This window comes from Bos mutus, chromosome 1 (assembly GCF_027580195.1).
Source record: "Bos mutus isolate GX-2022 chromosome 1, NWIPB_WYAK_1.1, whole genome shotgun sequence".
NCBI lineage: Eukaryota > Metazoa > Chordata > Mammalia > Artiodactyla > Bovidae > Bos > Bos mutus.
Genome location: NC_091617.1, coordinates 115,755,632 through 115,769,581, shown reverse-complemented (window position 1 = coordinate 115,769,581; position 13,950 = coordinate 115,755,632). Strand labels below are relative to the sequence as shown.

The following is a 13,950-nucleotide window of genomic DNA, read 5'->3' as shown; positions in this document are numbered from 1 at the left end:
CTGACTCAATGGACATCAGTTTGAGCAAACTCGGGGAGATAGCAAAGGACAGAGAAGCCTGGCATGCTGCAGTTCATGGGGTTGCAAAGAGTTGGACACAGCTTAGTGCCTGAACAACAGCATGCCCACATAAAAATGTTACCATGTTGTGCACACTGTTTTATAGTTGGTAATTTTTTTTATTCAAAAATGTATTGGACCTGTTTTTCTAAGTTATGAGAGTAAACCTGCAATGTACTTTTGTCAACTTGGCCACAACGGCATAATGAATTGAGACAGGTACTTAGTAGTTAATAACTTGTATGAAAAGGGACCCTCTGATGTACATGTAAATTAGATAAATGTTTCTTCGTCCTTTGAGGGAGTAAGTTGTGTGGGCCAAGGTGATTTGTCAAAGCAAATCATTACCTGATCATTTGGGGTGGGATCTGATCTGGTTTTTCTGTTGCTTCATTGACCTGGTGGGTACTTTGGCTTTTTCTCTTTTTCTCCTAGTAATTCTTAGTTTTCTAAATAATAGTCAGAAGAAGCTTTGCTAGGATCTAAAATGCATTCCTTTGGTACTCACTCTTCAAAAGAAAAATCTCTAAAAGACTAAATGAGAACTGTCAAGCTGGAGGGAATGTAAGGTGGATCTAGGGAACTTTTGAAAACAACAGTCTTCTATAAGGACACTTACGATGACACTGTCCATTGGTTTCAGATACACTGGTGGTCTTTCAAATTCAGATAGTTATTATCATTTTGCAAAAGAATAATTTTTACATATATTCACTTAGAAATTAGTGGGAAAAAGTGCCAGTCTTTCTCAAACTTTGTGTTTGATTTGGGTTAGGAACCAGTGTTAACTTTCATCATAATACGAAATGCTCTCTCTTTTAAGACACTAATATGTGCATCATTACTGGCTAGGACTCACTGAAAAATACACTTGTATTTTGTAGTAGTCAAGTTAAGTGAGCAGTTATGATCAGGGTTTACACTCACTGGGGGATGGTGAAGGTGAGATGGAAAGAATTTGAGATACAGGTGGCTGCCAGCTGAGTGGTGACTGGTTTTAAAATATGATATGAAGAAACATTGAAATCAAAGGTTTTTGGTAAAGTTTATTTTTCTTTTTTTTAGTTAGACAGTCATATGTGTACTTCCCTCTTCACTTTGGGGTATGCTACTGCTGCTAAGTTGCTTCAGTCGTGTCCAACTCTGTGCGACCCCAAAAACGTCGCATGTTGGCTTAAAGCTCAACATTCAGAAAACGAAGATCATGGCATCCGGTCCCATCACTTCATGGGAAATAGATGGGGAAACAGTGGAAACAGTGGCTGACGTTATTTTTTTGGGCTCCAAAATCCATGGGGTTACAAAGAGTTGGACACAACTGAAGTGACTAACATCACACAGTCTTTTAATAGTGAAACTGAGCATGTTCTTCCTCATTCCTGACAGTGAGCTTGAGGCACCCTGGCGTTTTGTAGAAGTTTCTTCACAGGGTAAGAAGCATTCTTTTTTGGCCTGCTGTCCACTGTTGTTTTTGTCTTTAACACTAGTTCCATTTGAGTTTCCATAAATCACTTCTTTCTGTTTCATTAAGGGCAAGTGCTTGTCAGTGGGTATTTTCTTAGCGTTCTAGGAAATTGCGCATCATCACTAACCCAGTATTTCAGAAACCCAAGTGGGCAGAAGTGAGGGGAAGTTGTTTTTCCCCTACCTCGGTTGTGGCAATACTTTTTATTTAAGAAATGACGAAGCATTTACTTTAATGAATATTTTGTATGTTTAAAAATTGAAAGTAAATTGCCCCATGAATTGACAGAAAAGATCTTTTTGCAGTCTCTCCTTTATCCACACAAATGATAGTTTTGATGTTGTTGAGTGCAAATACCAAACAACTGTATTTCAATAGAAGCATCGTTTCTAATGTGTAACATTCTTAAAATTTGCTTTTCAAACATAGCATGGTAGCCTTTGGAATTAATGAGGAAGGAAAAAAAAAGATTATTGAGGTAGGTAGCCACTGTCACAGCCAGGAACACACGTTTGAGAATTTATTTTCTTTGAAGAAATCTGTAAAATAGAGGCGGAGCTTCTCTTTACAAATGGGGAAACTAGAACATGAGGGAAATTGAGGCCTTGCTCCATGCTGCACAGTTAGACCCCAGTGTTCCCCAGCACTTAATTATTCTAGTTCAGATGAAAGTGTTGGATGGAAAATGTGGTTACCAGGCTGCCAGGGCAGTCATATCCCCCTCCTCCCACCTGCAAACACACACACGTTTAGTGTTTACAACTGTTTGAACTTTAGTGCCAGGTCAAAGAAAGAGGCTACCAGGTCAGTTGTATCCCCTCCTCCCACCTGCAAATGCACACACATTTAGTGTTTACGACTGTTTGAAATTCAGTGCTACTGGGCAGTGGAACAGGCACCTTTGTGCCACACTTTCCTCTCGGAGTTTGCAACTTGAGATGTTGATAGTTCAAAATAGTTTGCGTCCTGAATTTTCAAATGATCTTCAGGCAGGAGGCTGTTCTTTTGGTTAACAAATGCCTGTATCTGGAGCATTTCTCCAGCAGCTTCTGTTGCTCCAAGTCACCCTTCTCTCTGGAGTCATTGTGCTTTAGGTGTGCATTTTGAAACTGTTTTTTAAAGGTGGATAATCCCCTTTCCCACCTGAATTAGTCCAAAGACATTCTTTCCTAACTCTTAGATTGGTAGCTTCAGATCTGATAGTGACAGATGTGATTAGACAGAGTAGTTTTAAAGTGAGATGTAGATGCAGAGCTGCTAACAGGTTACAGTTTTCTTTCTGCATTGTTTATATTCTGCTTCAGTTTTCCCTTTTTAATGAAGCGAAGGGTAAAAATTTGGGGATATTTTGAAGACAGAGGTGTTTTGGACCTTCTTAAAATGTGAATTTGATTGTAGGGGTGGCTGAGTCTATTGTGTCATTCCCCTGTCTGGTGCTTTTGATTTTCTGCCTTTTTATTGGCTGCACAGTGTTAGCTGATCAATATACGATTCATCTCATCTTTCAGTTGGGAGGTATAGCTGTGCTATTTGGTCCATGGTTATAAAATAATTAATAGCTGGGGAAGTCCCTTAAAAAGAACTTTTTAAGGTTATCTTGTGTCTTTTTAGTCACTGAAATTATCCCCCCCCCCCCCCGCCCCCCGCTTGAGTATGATATGATCCATTTCTTGTGCAGTTTGAGTAACAAGTTTTTGAAGTGCAGGATACCAAGATAATCACGGTGGTGTGATCACTCACCTAGAGCCAGACATCCTGGAATGTGAAGTCAAGTGGGCCTTAGGAAGCATCACTACGAACAAAGCTAGTGGAGGTGATGGAATTCCAGTGGAGCTATTTCAAATCCTGAAAGATGATGCTGTGAAAGTGCTGCACTCAATATCCCAGCAAATTTGGGAAACTCAGCAGTGGCCACAGGACTGGAAAAGGTCAGTTTGCATTCCAATCCCAAAGAAAGGCAATGCCAAAGAATGCTCAAACTACCGCACAATTGCACTCATCTGACATGCTAGTAAAGTAATGCTCAAAATTCTCCAAGCCAGGCTTCAGCAATACATGAACCGTGGATTTCCAGATGTTCAAGCTGGTTTTAGGAAAGGCAGAGGAACCAGAGATCAAATTGCCAACATCCGCTGGATCATGGAAAAAGCAAGAGAGTTCCAGAAAAACATCTATTTCTGCTTTATTGACTATGCCAAAGCCTTTGTGTATATCACAATAAACTGTGGAAAATTCTGAAAGAGATGGGAATACCAGACCACCTGACCTGCCTCTTGAGAAACCTGTATGCAGGTCAGGAAGCAACAGTTAGAAATGGACATGGAACAACAGACTGGTTCCAAATAGGAAAAGGAGTATGTCAAGACTGTATATTGTCACCCTGCTTATTTAACTTCTATGCAGAGTACGTCATGAGAAACGCGGGGCTGAAAGAAGCAGAAGCTGGAATCAAGATTGCCAGGAGAAATATCAATAACCTCAGATATGCAGATGACACCACCCTTACGGCAGAAAGTGAAGAGGAACTAAAAAGCCTCTTGATGAAAGTGAAAGAGGAGAGTGAAAAAGTTGGCTTAAAGCTCAACATTCAGAAAATGAAGATCATGGCATCCAGTCCCATCACTTCATGGGAAATAGATGGGGAAACAGTGGAAACAGTGGCTGATGTTATTTTTTTGGGCTCCAAAATCATTGCAGATGGTGATTGCAACCATCAAATTAAAAGACGCTTACTCCTTGGAAGGAAAGTTATGACCAACCTAGATAGAATATTAAAAAGCAGAGATATTACTTTGCCAACAAAGGTCTGTCTAGTCAAAGCTATGGTTTTTCCAGTAGTCATGTATGGATATGAGAGTTGGACTGTGAAGAAAGCTGAGCACCGAAGAATTGATGCTTTTGAACTGTGGTGTTGGAGAAGACTCTTGAGAGTCCCATGGACTGCAAGGAGATCCAACCAGTCCATTCTAAAGGAGATCAGTCCTGGGTGTTCTTTGAAAGGAATGATGCTAAAGCTGAAACTCCAGTATTTTGGCCACCTCGTGTGAAGAGTTGACTCATTGGAAAAAACTCCGATGCTGGGAGGGATTGGGGTCAGGAGGAGAAGGGGACGACAGAGGATAAGATGGTTGGATGGCATCACCGACTTGATGGACGTGGGTTTGGGTGAACTCTGGGAGTTGGTGATGGACAGGGAGACCTGGTGTACTGCAATTCATGGGGTCGCAAAGAGTCGGACATGACTGAGCGACTGAACTGAACTGACACATTTTATGAACACTGTTGTTAATTTCCAGGAGAAGGTTTTTAGAGCAATTCTCCCTTGCCCTTGCTATGTGAATCTTTGTTTTTTGGTCAAGTGGTTAAGAAAAGTTCTAATAACTATTTCTTGACTACAGGCTGCCTCCTTAGCTTCCATTCTCCAGAAAGGGTTTGTTGCTTTTAGAATGTCACAGGATAGAAGGCATGGTAAGGACAAGACAGAATTGAGGGGTTACAGGTAGACTGTGGGCTGTCAGAGCCTGTGGGGATCCAGGAAGTGGTCTTTTGACCAAAGGAGGTGAAGAGCTGCTTCTGAGAAGTGAGGGAGCGGAGTTAGGCTCGGGGAAAGATGCACGCAACTGGGTTTTGGTGTGGGGAGGGTGTTTGGGGCTCTCAGTCTGAGTGCATAGAGTGTGTGTGTGCAGGGTCTGTGTGAGGAAAAGGCTGAGACCAAATCTCGGAGCCATCTGGTGCATCTTGGATGCTTTAGTTAGTAAGTGGTGGAGAGCTGAGGAGAGTTGTGTGAGGAGAGGTCAGTTCAGTAGTAGCAGGTGATCCTGCGGGCGTTGGAGTATGTTGGGCTGGATTGAGAGGAAAAGTGGAAGACAAGATCCAGTTTGGGGGTCTCACAGTCTTTTTAGGTGAGAGGCAATGAGGATCTGGAATTGGCCCAGAAGAGATGGGCAGTTGGGAACAACTGTAGAGGTGAAATCGCGGAGGAGTGGGCCTGGCGGGAAGCAGACTATGGTCTTAGTTCTGGGATGGGAAGTCTGAGGAGAGACTCTGGTTTAGCAGGTAGAAAGACAGATTTGGTTTATTGACTTACTGTGTTTTTAGTGCTACCTCATTATCTGATACAGCATAATTTGCTTTTTATTTTATCCCTTTTCATTTTGCTACCACAAAAGAAGAGCAGGTAACTTCCTTTTATTAGTTAAAACTAACACCATGGAAGGTGACTGGCGAAATAATACAAACTCAGGCCTGGTTCCATCAGCTGCAGCCCTTGCACCTGCCTTTTAACGGAACCCATACCCACAGCTGTGGACATTCAAGTTTGCTGCTGCTTCTGCTAAGTTGCTTCCGTCGTGTCCGACTCTGTGAGACCCCGTAGATGGCAGCCCACCAGGCTCCCCCGTCCCTGGGATTCTCCAGGCAAGAAAACTGGAGTGGGTTGCCATTTCCTTCTCCAATGCATGAAAGTGAAAAGTGAAAGTGAACTTGCTCAGTCTTGGCTGACTCTTAGGGACCCCATGGACTGCAGCCCACTAGGCTCCTCCATCCATGGGATTTTCCAGGCAAGAGTACTGGAGTGGGTTGCCATTGCCTTCTCTGACATTCAAGTCTGTTAGCCAGCAAATCTCTTACGTGGCACAAGCCATATAAGACTAGTTTATATGGCACTAGCCATATATGACTTAGTTTTTTAGTGGGGTCACATACAAATGATAAAACCTTTCCACGTTAGCGTCACATAAAAGATTAATCTAGGGATTCTGGAAAACACCCTTAAACTAAGCTTTGTTTCCACTTAAGTTGATAGGAAATTTCTGCCATTATTTCTCTATTCTGTCCTTTGTCCTGTTGCTACTACCCATGTGTTTTGAATATGGAGAAAAAATAAACTTTATTAGTACAGAAAATATCCATGACATCAAGAGATGTCATACAATTATAAAAATACAAATTATAAACATAACAGACCATCTACCCAGAATGACATGGGATTTCCTTTGGGTAACAGCACTGAGGGTTTGTGTATTGGGGTAGGAAAGATCTGATACTCTGTGGTTTTCAACAGTAAAAGCTGCTACTTCCTTTTGGTCACCTCTTCTCTGCAAGATTTCAGTGACATATGGATCATCACTTTATGGCAGGACATCCTCCTGATAGCTTATGGTAAACTGTGTCAGATTTGTGATCTCTGAAGAGGATTTAACTTTGGGACCAGGGACCAGACTTGATCAGTCAAGAGCTTTTGTATAGCAGAGTTTTATTAGAGTATAAAATGGGACAGAGAAAGCTTCTGACATAGACATCAGAAGGGGGACGGAGAGTGCCCGCCCTTGCTAATTTTAGCAAGCTGTTTTATGTCGGTTAGAAAGCTATCAATCAATTAAGAGAAACACTTCAAGGCTGACTAAGTGTCACCTGGCCCCTCTCCCACAATATGCATTTTTGAGATAGGATGGCACAGGTGTGTCGTCCCCCAGCCATAAAACAATTGGTATGAATAGTGGTTTGTTGAGCTGTTATCAGCCAAAAGTTCATTTTAGGTGGAACCAGTTTGAAGAAAGGTAGATTCCAAAGCAAATACATAGTTTCATTAACATGACTTAAGAAAAACATTTCCATAAGAAAAAAGCATTGGTTAGCTCAAGTTTTGAGAAAAATTAAGTTCAGGTGGAACCAGGTATCGTCATGGCAACACAGAATTTTAAGAGGAAAAAAATCCAACACTTGTAGTTAAATGTCTGACTCTTGCAGCCTATTTCCTCTATTTGAAGACCCCTGGCCTTCCTGCCTGTTAAGCTCTCACTCCTGAAAGAAGTAGTTTAACAAAACATAGTTTGTGTTTGCCATAAGCCAGTTTTCAAAATGCTTCATTTCATAACACTGCTTGTACGAAGGGAGAACACGATGGCACCCCACTCCAGAATCTTGCCTGGAAAATCCCATGGACGGAGGAGCCTGGTGGGCTGCAGTCCATGGGGTCACTGAGGGTCGGACCTGACTGAGCGACTTCACTTTCACTTTTCACTTCCATGCATTGGAGAAGGAAATGGCAACCCACTCCAGTGTTCTTGCCTGGAGAATCCCAGGGATGGGGGAGCCTGGTGGGCTGCCGTCTATGGGGTCGCACAGAGTTGGACACAACGGAAGCAACTTAGCAGCAGCAGCAGCTTGTATGAAGTGATTAAATGTTGTATTCTTTTAGCTGCAGCAAATACGTATTGCAAGTCTTGTTTATAAACTAGAACATATTACACAAAATAATTTAAAAACTAGTACTGATCTCAGAAGTTTCTGGATTAATCCACTTTTGCTGTTGCTCTATTGTTCTGTTTTGTTTTAACTGTAGCCATGGACCTTTAAGTTTCTTTCTTAAAAAATGTTCATTGCTTTTATTTACCTAACTTTTCAATATTTGAATAAACTCCTTATGATCTGACTTCTAACTCTGATAAATTTCTTACAGAAATTCCTCTCATTAAAGTCTTAAATGATCTTCAAAAGTTAAATCCAAAGATTTGTTTGTAATCTTAATCTGAATTTTTTCCTTCAGTTTTTAAATTGAAGGACCACCTTGATATGTCTGGTTTCCATCTGTCACCAATGAAAGTGAAAAGTGAAAGTGAAGTTGCACAGTCATGTCCAGCTCTTTGCAACCCCATGGACTGTAGCCTACCAGGCTCCTCTGTCCATGGAATTTCCCAGGCAAGAGTACTGGAGTAGGTTGCCATTTCCTTCTCCAAGTGATCTTCCTGACCCAGGGATGGAACCTAGGTCTCCTACGTTGCAGCCGATTCTTTACCAGCTGAGCCACAAGGGAAGCCCATATTATTGATTAATTTCTCTGTTGTACATTACATTCACATCCCATGATTTATTTACCATATAACTGGAAGTTTGTTGCTTCTTTGATCCCTCACTTGTTTCACTAATTCCTCCCCTCTGACTACCACCAGTTTGTTCTTGGTATATATGTCTGTCTGTATGTGTGTATGTGTGTGTGTATCTCACATCTTCTTTATGCATTCATCTATTGATGGGCCCTTAAGTTGCTTCCATGTCTTGACTATTGCAAATGATGCTGAAGTGAGCATAGGGATGCACGTATCTTTTAGAATAAGTGTTTTTTTTTTTTCTTTAGGGAAAAATACTGAGAAGTGTAATTGTTGATAGTTCTATTTTTAATATTTTTGAGGCACTTCCATACTGTTTTCCATAGTGGCATTACCCATTTACGTTACCACTGATAGTGCGTGAAAGTTCCTGGCCTTTTTGCTTTGTTGTTTATTTCCTTTGCTGAACAAAAGTTTTTTAGTTTGATGCAGTTTGTTTGCTTTTGTTTCCCTTGCCTGAAACATATCCAGAAAAATTGCTACAACCATTGCCAAAGAGTGTACTGCCTGTGTTTTCTTCTAGAAGTTTTATGCCTTCAAATCTTGGATTTCAGTGTTTTATCCATTTGAGTTTATTTTTGTATATGGTGTTAGAAAACAGTCCAGTTTCTTTCTTCTGCACATAGCTGCCCAGTTTTCTCAACACCATTGATTGAAGAGGCTGTCTTTTCTCCATTGTATATTCTTGCCTCCTTTTTGTAGATTAATTGATTGTGTACGTATGGGTTCATTTTTGGGCCCTTTATCTAGTCCATTGATCTATATGTCTTTGTTTGTGCCAGTACCATCCTGTTTTGGTTACTATAGCTTTGTAGTATAGTTTGAAATCAGGGAGTGTGATACCTCCAACTTTGGTTTCCTTTCTCAAGCTTATCTTGGCTTTTCAGAGGCCTTTGTATTTTCATATAAACTTTAAAATTATTTGTTCTAGTTCTGTAAACAATGCCATTGATATTTTAATAGGGATTGCATTGAACCTGTAGATTGCCTTAGGTAGTATGGTCATGTTAGCAGTGTTAATTCTTCCAGTTTGTGAGTACCATATATCTTTGCATTGGTTTGTGTTTCTTCAGTGTCTTACACTTTTCCAAGTATAGATCTTTTACTTTACAAGATATGTTCTGATATGCAGTAGCTGTTATTCAACTCTTGCTTCACCTATCCTTATTTGCATTGTATATTGTTTCCTGAAAGATACTGCCTTTCATATTTCCAATTTGCTTAGCCACAGTGGTTACAGAGGCATTACTTGGTGGTTTCTATCTTCTTGTATACTTTCAGTTTCTCCTATGGTGCTGCAGTAGGGGCATGTTAAACATCAGTATGTAATAATTTGCCCTGAACAATGGAAACTGAATAAAAACAAGCTACTTTCTTTTGCAAATATATTTAGCTAGACAAATGCTATAGCAAGCTTAGTTTTGCTGGGCATGCCTATGATAGAATTGTGATTTGTTCTTTTTGGAAGAGAGTGTTTGACCCAGAGTTGGGAGCAGAGAGTGGAAGGTGGATACAGAGTGTGAAGACCTTCCCAGATCTTCCTCAGTTTAAAATGCGCCCTTTCACTTTTGTCTAAAATTTGATGAGGTCCTAGAACATAGAAATACTTATTTTGAAAAGTCAGTGGCAAATAGGATTTCAAAAGTACTCTATATAACTCTTACCTGGGTATTCCTATGCCTTCTTTCTGTGTCTTTTATTAGCATGTGTGATCGAGTGTACTAAGGAAACCACCCAGGTCTTGACTGAGGAAATCTGGTACTGTTTTTTAATAATATCTTGTCTATTAAGGGAAAAATTGACACTATGAAAAATATTTTTTATTAGTACATATATGATAGAGCTTGAAAAACAAAATAAACATACGAAAATGTTTGAGAAGAACATTTGAAAGTTGGGCTAAATATCTTCAGTCAAGTTAATAGCAAGGAAAGAATTTAGCTTTGATAACTCACAAAGCCAGCAGCCATATCCTATATCTGCACATATGAAATTTGTTTTTCATAAAATGTGATATGTTAATTTTCATTTCATGTGTAATTTATCACTCATAAATTTTAGATTTTCTTTTTTATAAAGTCCAGTTACTTTCTACGAAAACTCTTTCTTTCTACTCTTAGAGAATAATGTATGTTGCCAGCCTGGGGGGTATTTGTGTGCATATGCCTTTCCCCCAGTCAGCCTTTATATATATTTTTTCCATACCATTGAGCAGAGGAAGTTGCTCGCAACCCATGACACTACCTAGATTGTCTCTGTAGAGTTCACTTAAACATATTCTAAGACCAGAACCCCAGGCTCATTAAGTGGCTTAGCTAATCTTCATATAAAGAATTTAAAAGTTACCTTATCCTCAAAATGCTATCAGAGAAAAATTACACTTTTTGCTGCAGTGTACAGAATTTACATCTGCTTGCCTTTGAAATGTGATGAAATAAATCAGTTGGGGATTTCTTAAGTAATTTTCTCAGTGTCTGCTTACCCAGGTTCTTCAAATCAGAGAAAACTTGACTTTTTCACTACAAACTGGCCTATAAGTCCATATCAACTCTGCTTGCTTTTACGTTGGTCTTTAATGACCTTGTTGAAAAAAATTGTATAAATTAATTCTTGTTTTTAGAAGACACACCTGTGAATTGTCTTTATTGCTTCCTATGTATTTGCTGTTTAAAGTTCTGTATGAACTGACCAGACTACTGATTATACTTTTAAACCTTCTATTTTGATGGGATAAGATTAATGTATTATTTTTTCTTTGATGTTACAAAATATGCATGGAAACTTACCTGTTACCTTTATTATTCCACTAAGAATAGTAATGCCTAGAGATGATACTATTGTGGACACGTGTATTCATTTTGTTTTGTTATAGAATTGAAGATTACAGTATGCATGCATGAACTTTATTTGAAAGGAGGTGGGAATTCACAAAGTATCTGTGCTTTCTTGTATTATATTTTCCCTTTTGATTTTGGAAGTTTCTGAGTCATGCTGAGTTTTTAATTGGATATGCAGTTTCTTACACAAGACCTCTCTAAATGGCTGGCATAGAAAGAAATAAATAATGGGGTCCAGGCATACGTTTGCAGCTGACAGTAGCAGAGAGAATTCTTTCACATAGAACAGGATTTGTTTTGACTGGCAGCTGTAATGAGCTTCTGTTTGGCTCTGTGTGTAGGGGATTCTGGCAATGTGGTAAGGTACAAAGCAGATAAAAAACACGAACATAATGCTGAATATATTACGGCTAGATTTCTTCTTGACTGATACAGAATTCTTTCTGGACTTGAAGTGGGACTTAAAGATCTTCTTTGTGATAGCAGTGTAGAAGATGATTAAGGAAAGAAACACAATCCAGAAGATGCCCACAAAGATGTAGCTGGAGGCTTTGTGCCACTTGAGGCCCAGGTCACTCTTCAGGTCCATACATTTCACGCGTGTGGCCTCTGTGACATTCCGATTGGTCAGGATCATGTTGGGAAGGGCGATGAGCAGTGTGAGGCTCCACACCAGCACCGACAGGAGTTTGCTGTAGCTTATGGACTGGATGAAAGAAGTCAAGAGAGGCTTCACGATTTTGTAATATCTGTCAAAGCCAATGAGCCCGAAGAACACGATGCTGACGTACATGTTGATGTAGAAGAGCACGGCCGAGACCCTGCACACAAAGACTTTGACCTGCCAGAGGCCCAGGCCCAAGTCCCCCAGGATCTTGAAAGGAAAAGTCAGGCTCATCAGGAAGTCGGCAATGACAATATTCTTGAGATAGACGATGAAACTCTTGGAGCTGGGCACGTAGAAGAACACCCACCCTGACATGCCATTGAGCAGGATGCCGGCCACAAAGACCACGAAGTACAGCATGGGGATGATCTGCTTGGTGATGAGGGCGTTGGAGGGGCAGGACCCCTCTGCAGGTGGGACGCTGGTGGCATTCATGGTCTGGTAACTTCTGAAGGTGTGGCCTGCAAGGAGATATGAAAGAGTCACTCAGAGGGCACTCACGACCTCTGAGTTGTTTGCTGAGAAATAAAAGCAGAGGGCAATAGATATAACCAAGTAAGTAAGTAAGTGTTAGTCGCTCAGTGTGCCCAACTCTTTGTGACCCCATGGACTGTGGCCACCAGGCTCCTCTGTCCATGAGATTTTCCAGGCAAGGATAGGATATAATAAACCCCAGCAAGATATAAACAAGCCCAGCAAATTCTGGAGGCTAAGTTTGTGCTGTATTCATTAGGTACCTGTCCCTTCCTCCCTTTCACCTTCTCTTCCTTCCTTTAGAAAAGGGAAGAATCGAGTAGACAGGTAACAGGAAAGGAACATTAGGGAAGCAGCAGGAGAGCCTGAGAACTGAGGTAATCATGGAGACCAGCATTTCCCTGAAATGATAGCGCTTCCTGTAAAACTCCAGAGTTCTGGGAGTACTGATTTAAATGTAGCCTCTGAGGTAATAAAGCTATAAAAACAGCATCTGTTTCATAGTAGGTTTAAGAGCTGTTGTTACAGACCCTACTTTTGAGAAAGCCCACCCTATGTATATTTTAGACGTAGGACCATGTCTTACAAGCATACACAGCCACATGTAATTGTATTTTTGGTATAGGATTATGGGTACCTTTCAAAATTGAGATATTCTGTGTCTTTTCCCATTTAGAAGCTGATTTGAAATACTTTTATAAATTAGTAAACACAAAAATGATAGAAGTACCTTAAACATTCTGAGAAATGTTCCCCAAAGTACATTCTAGTCTGTATTGTCCAATATGGTAGACACTAGCCATGCGTGGCTATAGAGGACTTGAAATGGGGCCAATCCAGATTGAAATATGATGTAAAATGCACAATGAATTTTGCAGACTTAGTATGAGAAAATTATGTAAAATATCTCAGTATTTTTAATATTTATTACATGTTGAGATAATATTTTAGAAATACACCTTTCAATAAAATATATTATTAATCATAATTTCACTTAATTTTACTTATATTAAAGAATAAGGCTACTAGAAAATTTAAAATTACATATATAGCTCTCATCATACTTTCATTGAGCAACACTGTCCTGGGTGTTACCCAGAACCTTCTTTTGTTAGGGAATCTTGTGTAGTCTTCACAGATGTTGGACATAATGATTTATGGCACAAGGAAGATGAGGAGTGAGGAGTTTTTTGAAAGGTTGTTTGATGTATCAAAGAAAATGTCTGCTGCCCATCTTATCTGTAATGGCAACATCCTGTTTAACCCTTCATTCTTATCCTCAGGATAAAGTTCTTTAACTCTTAAACCCTGAGCTACCGGAAGTCCCCTTCTTGGTCTGATCCGGCTAATTCTACCTCCAGCAACAGGCTCCTGCTGTTCTGAATCCTCCTACCTTGTAGGCTCCATGATTTCTCTCACCTTGAATCTTTGCACAAACTTTCCTTTGTGTGGAAGACTCTTCCACTACCTTCCTGGTTGGCTAACTTCTCATCATCCTTTGCTAAAGAAAGCTGTGACTTTCTTGAGGACACTTTGCCACCATGAGCCTTGGTTGGGGTG

At 40.2% G+C, this 13,950-nt stretch overlaps 2 protein-coding genes across 8 annotated transcripts in view; one reads left to right on the top strand and one right to left on the bottom strand.

The window, feature by feature from the left end:
* MED12L (mediator complex subunit 12L) overlaps positions 1–13,950 on the top strand; it is a 361,400-nt gene that overhangs the window by 126,585 nt on the left and 220,865 nt on the right. The gene's annotated exons all lie outside the window — the stretch shown is intronic.
* Positions 11,302–13,950, bottom strand: part of P2RY14 (purinergic receptor P2Y14) — a 64,452-nt gene continuing 61,803 nt past the window's right edge. For all 5 annotated transcript variants that reach the window (XM_070374741.1, XM_070374736.1, XM_070374739.1 and 2 more), the window contains one exon: positions 11,302–12,377. In XM_070374741.1, coding sequence (XP_070230842.1) covers positions 11,338–12,351 — 1,014 coding nt within the window. In that variant the 5' untranslated portion in view covers positions 12,352–12,377 and the 3' untranslated portion in view covers positions 11,302–11,337. The remainder of the gene's footprint in view (positions 12,378–13,950) is intronic.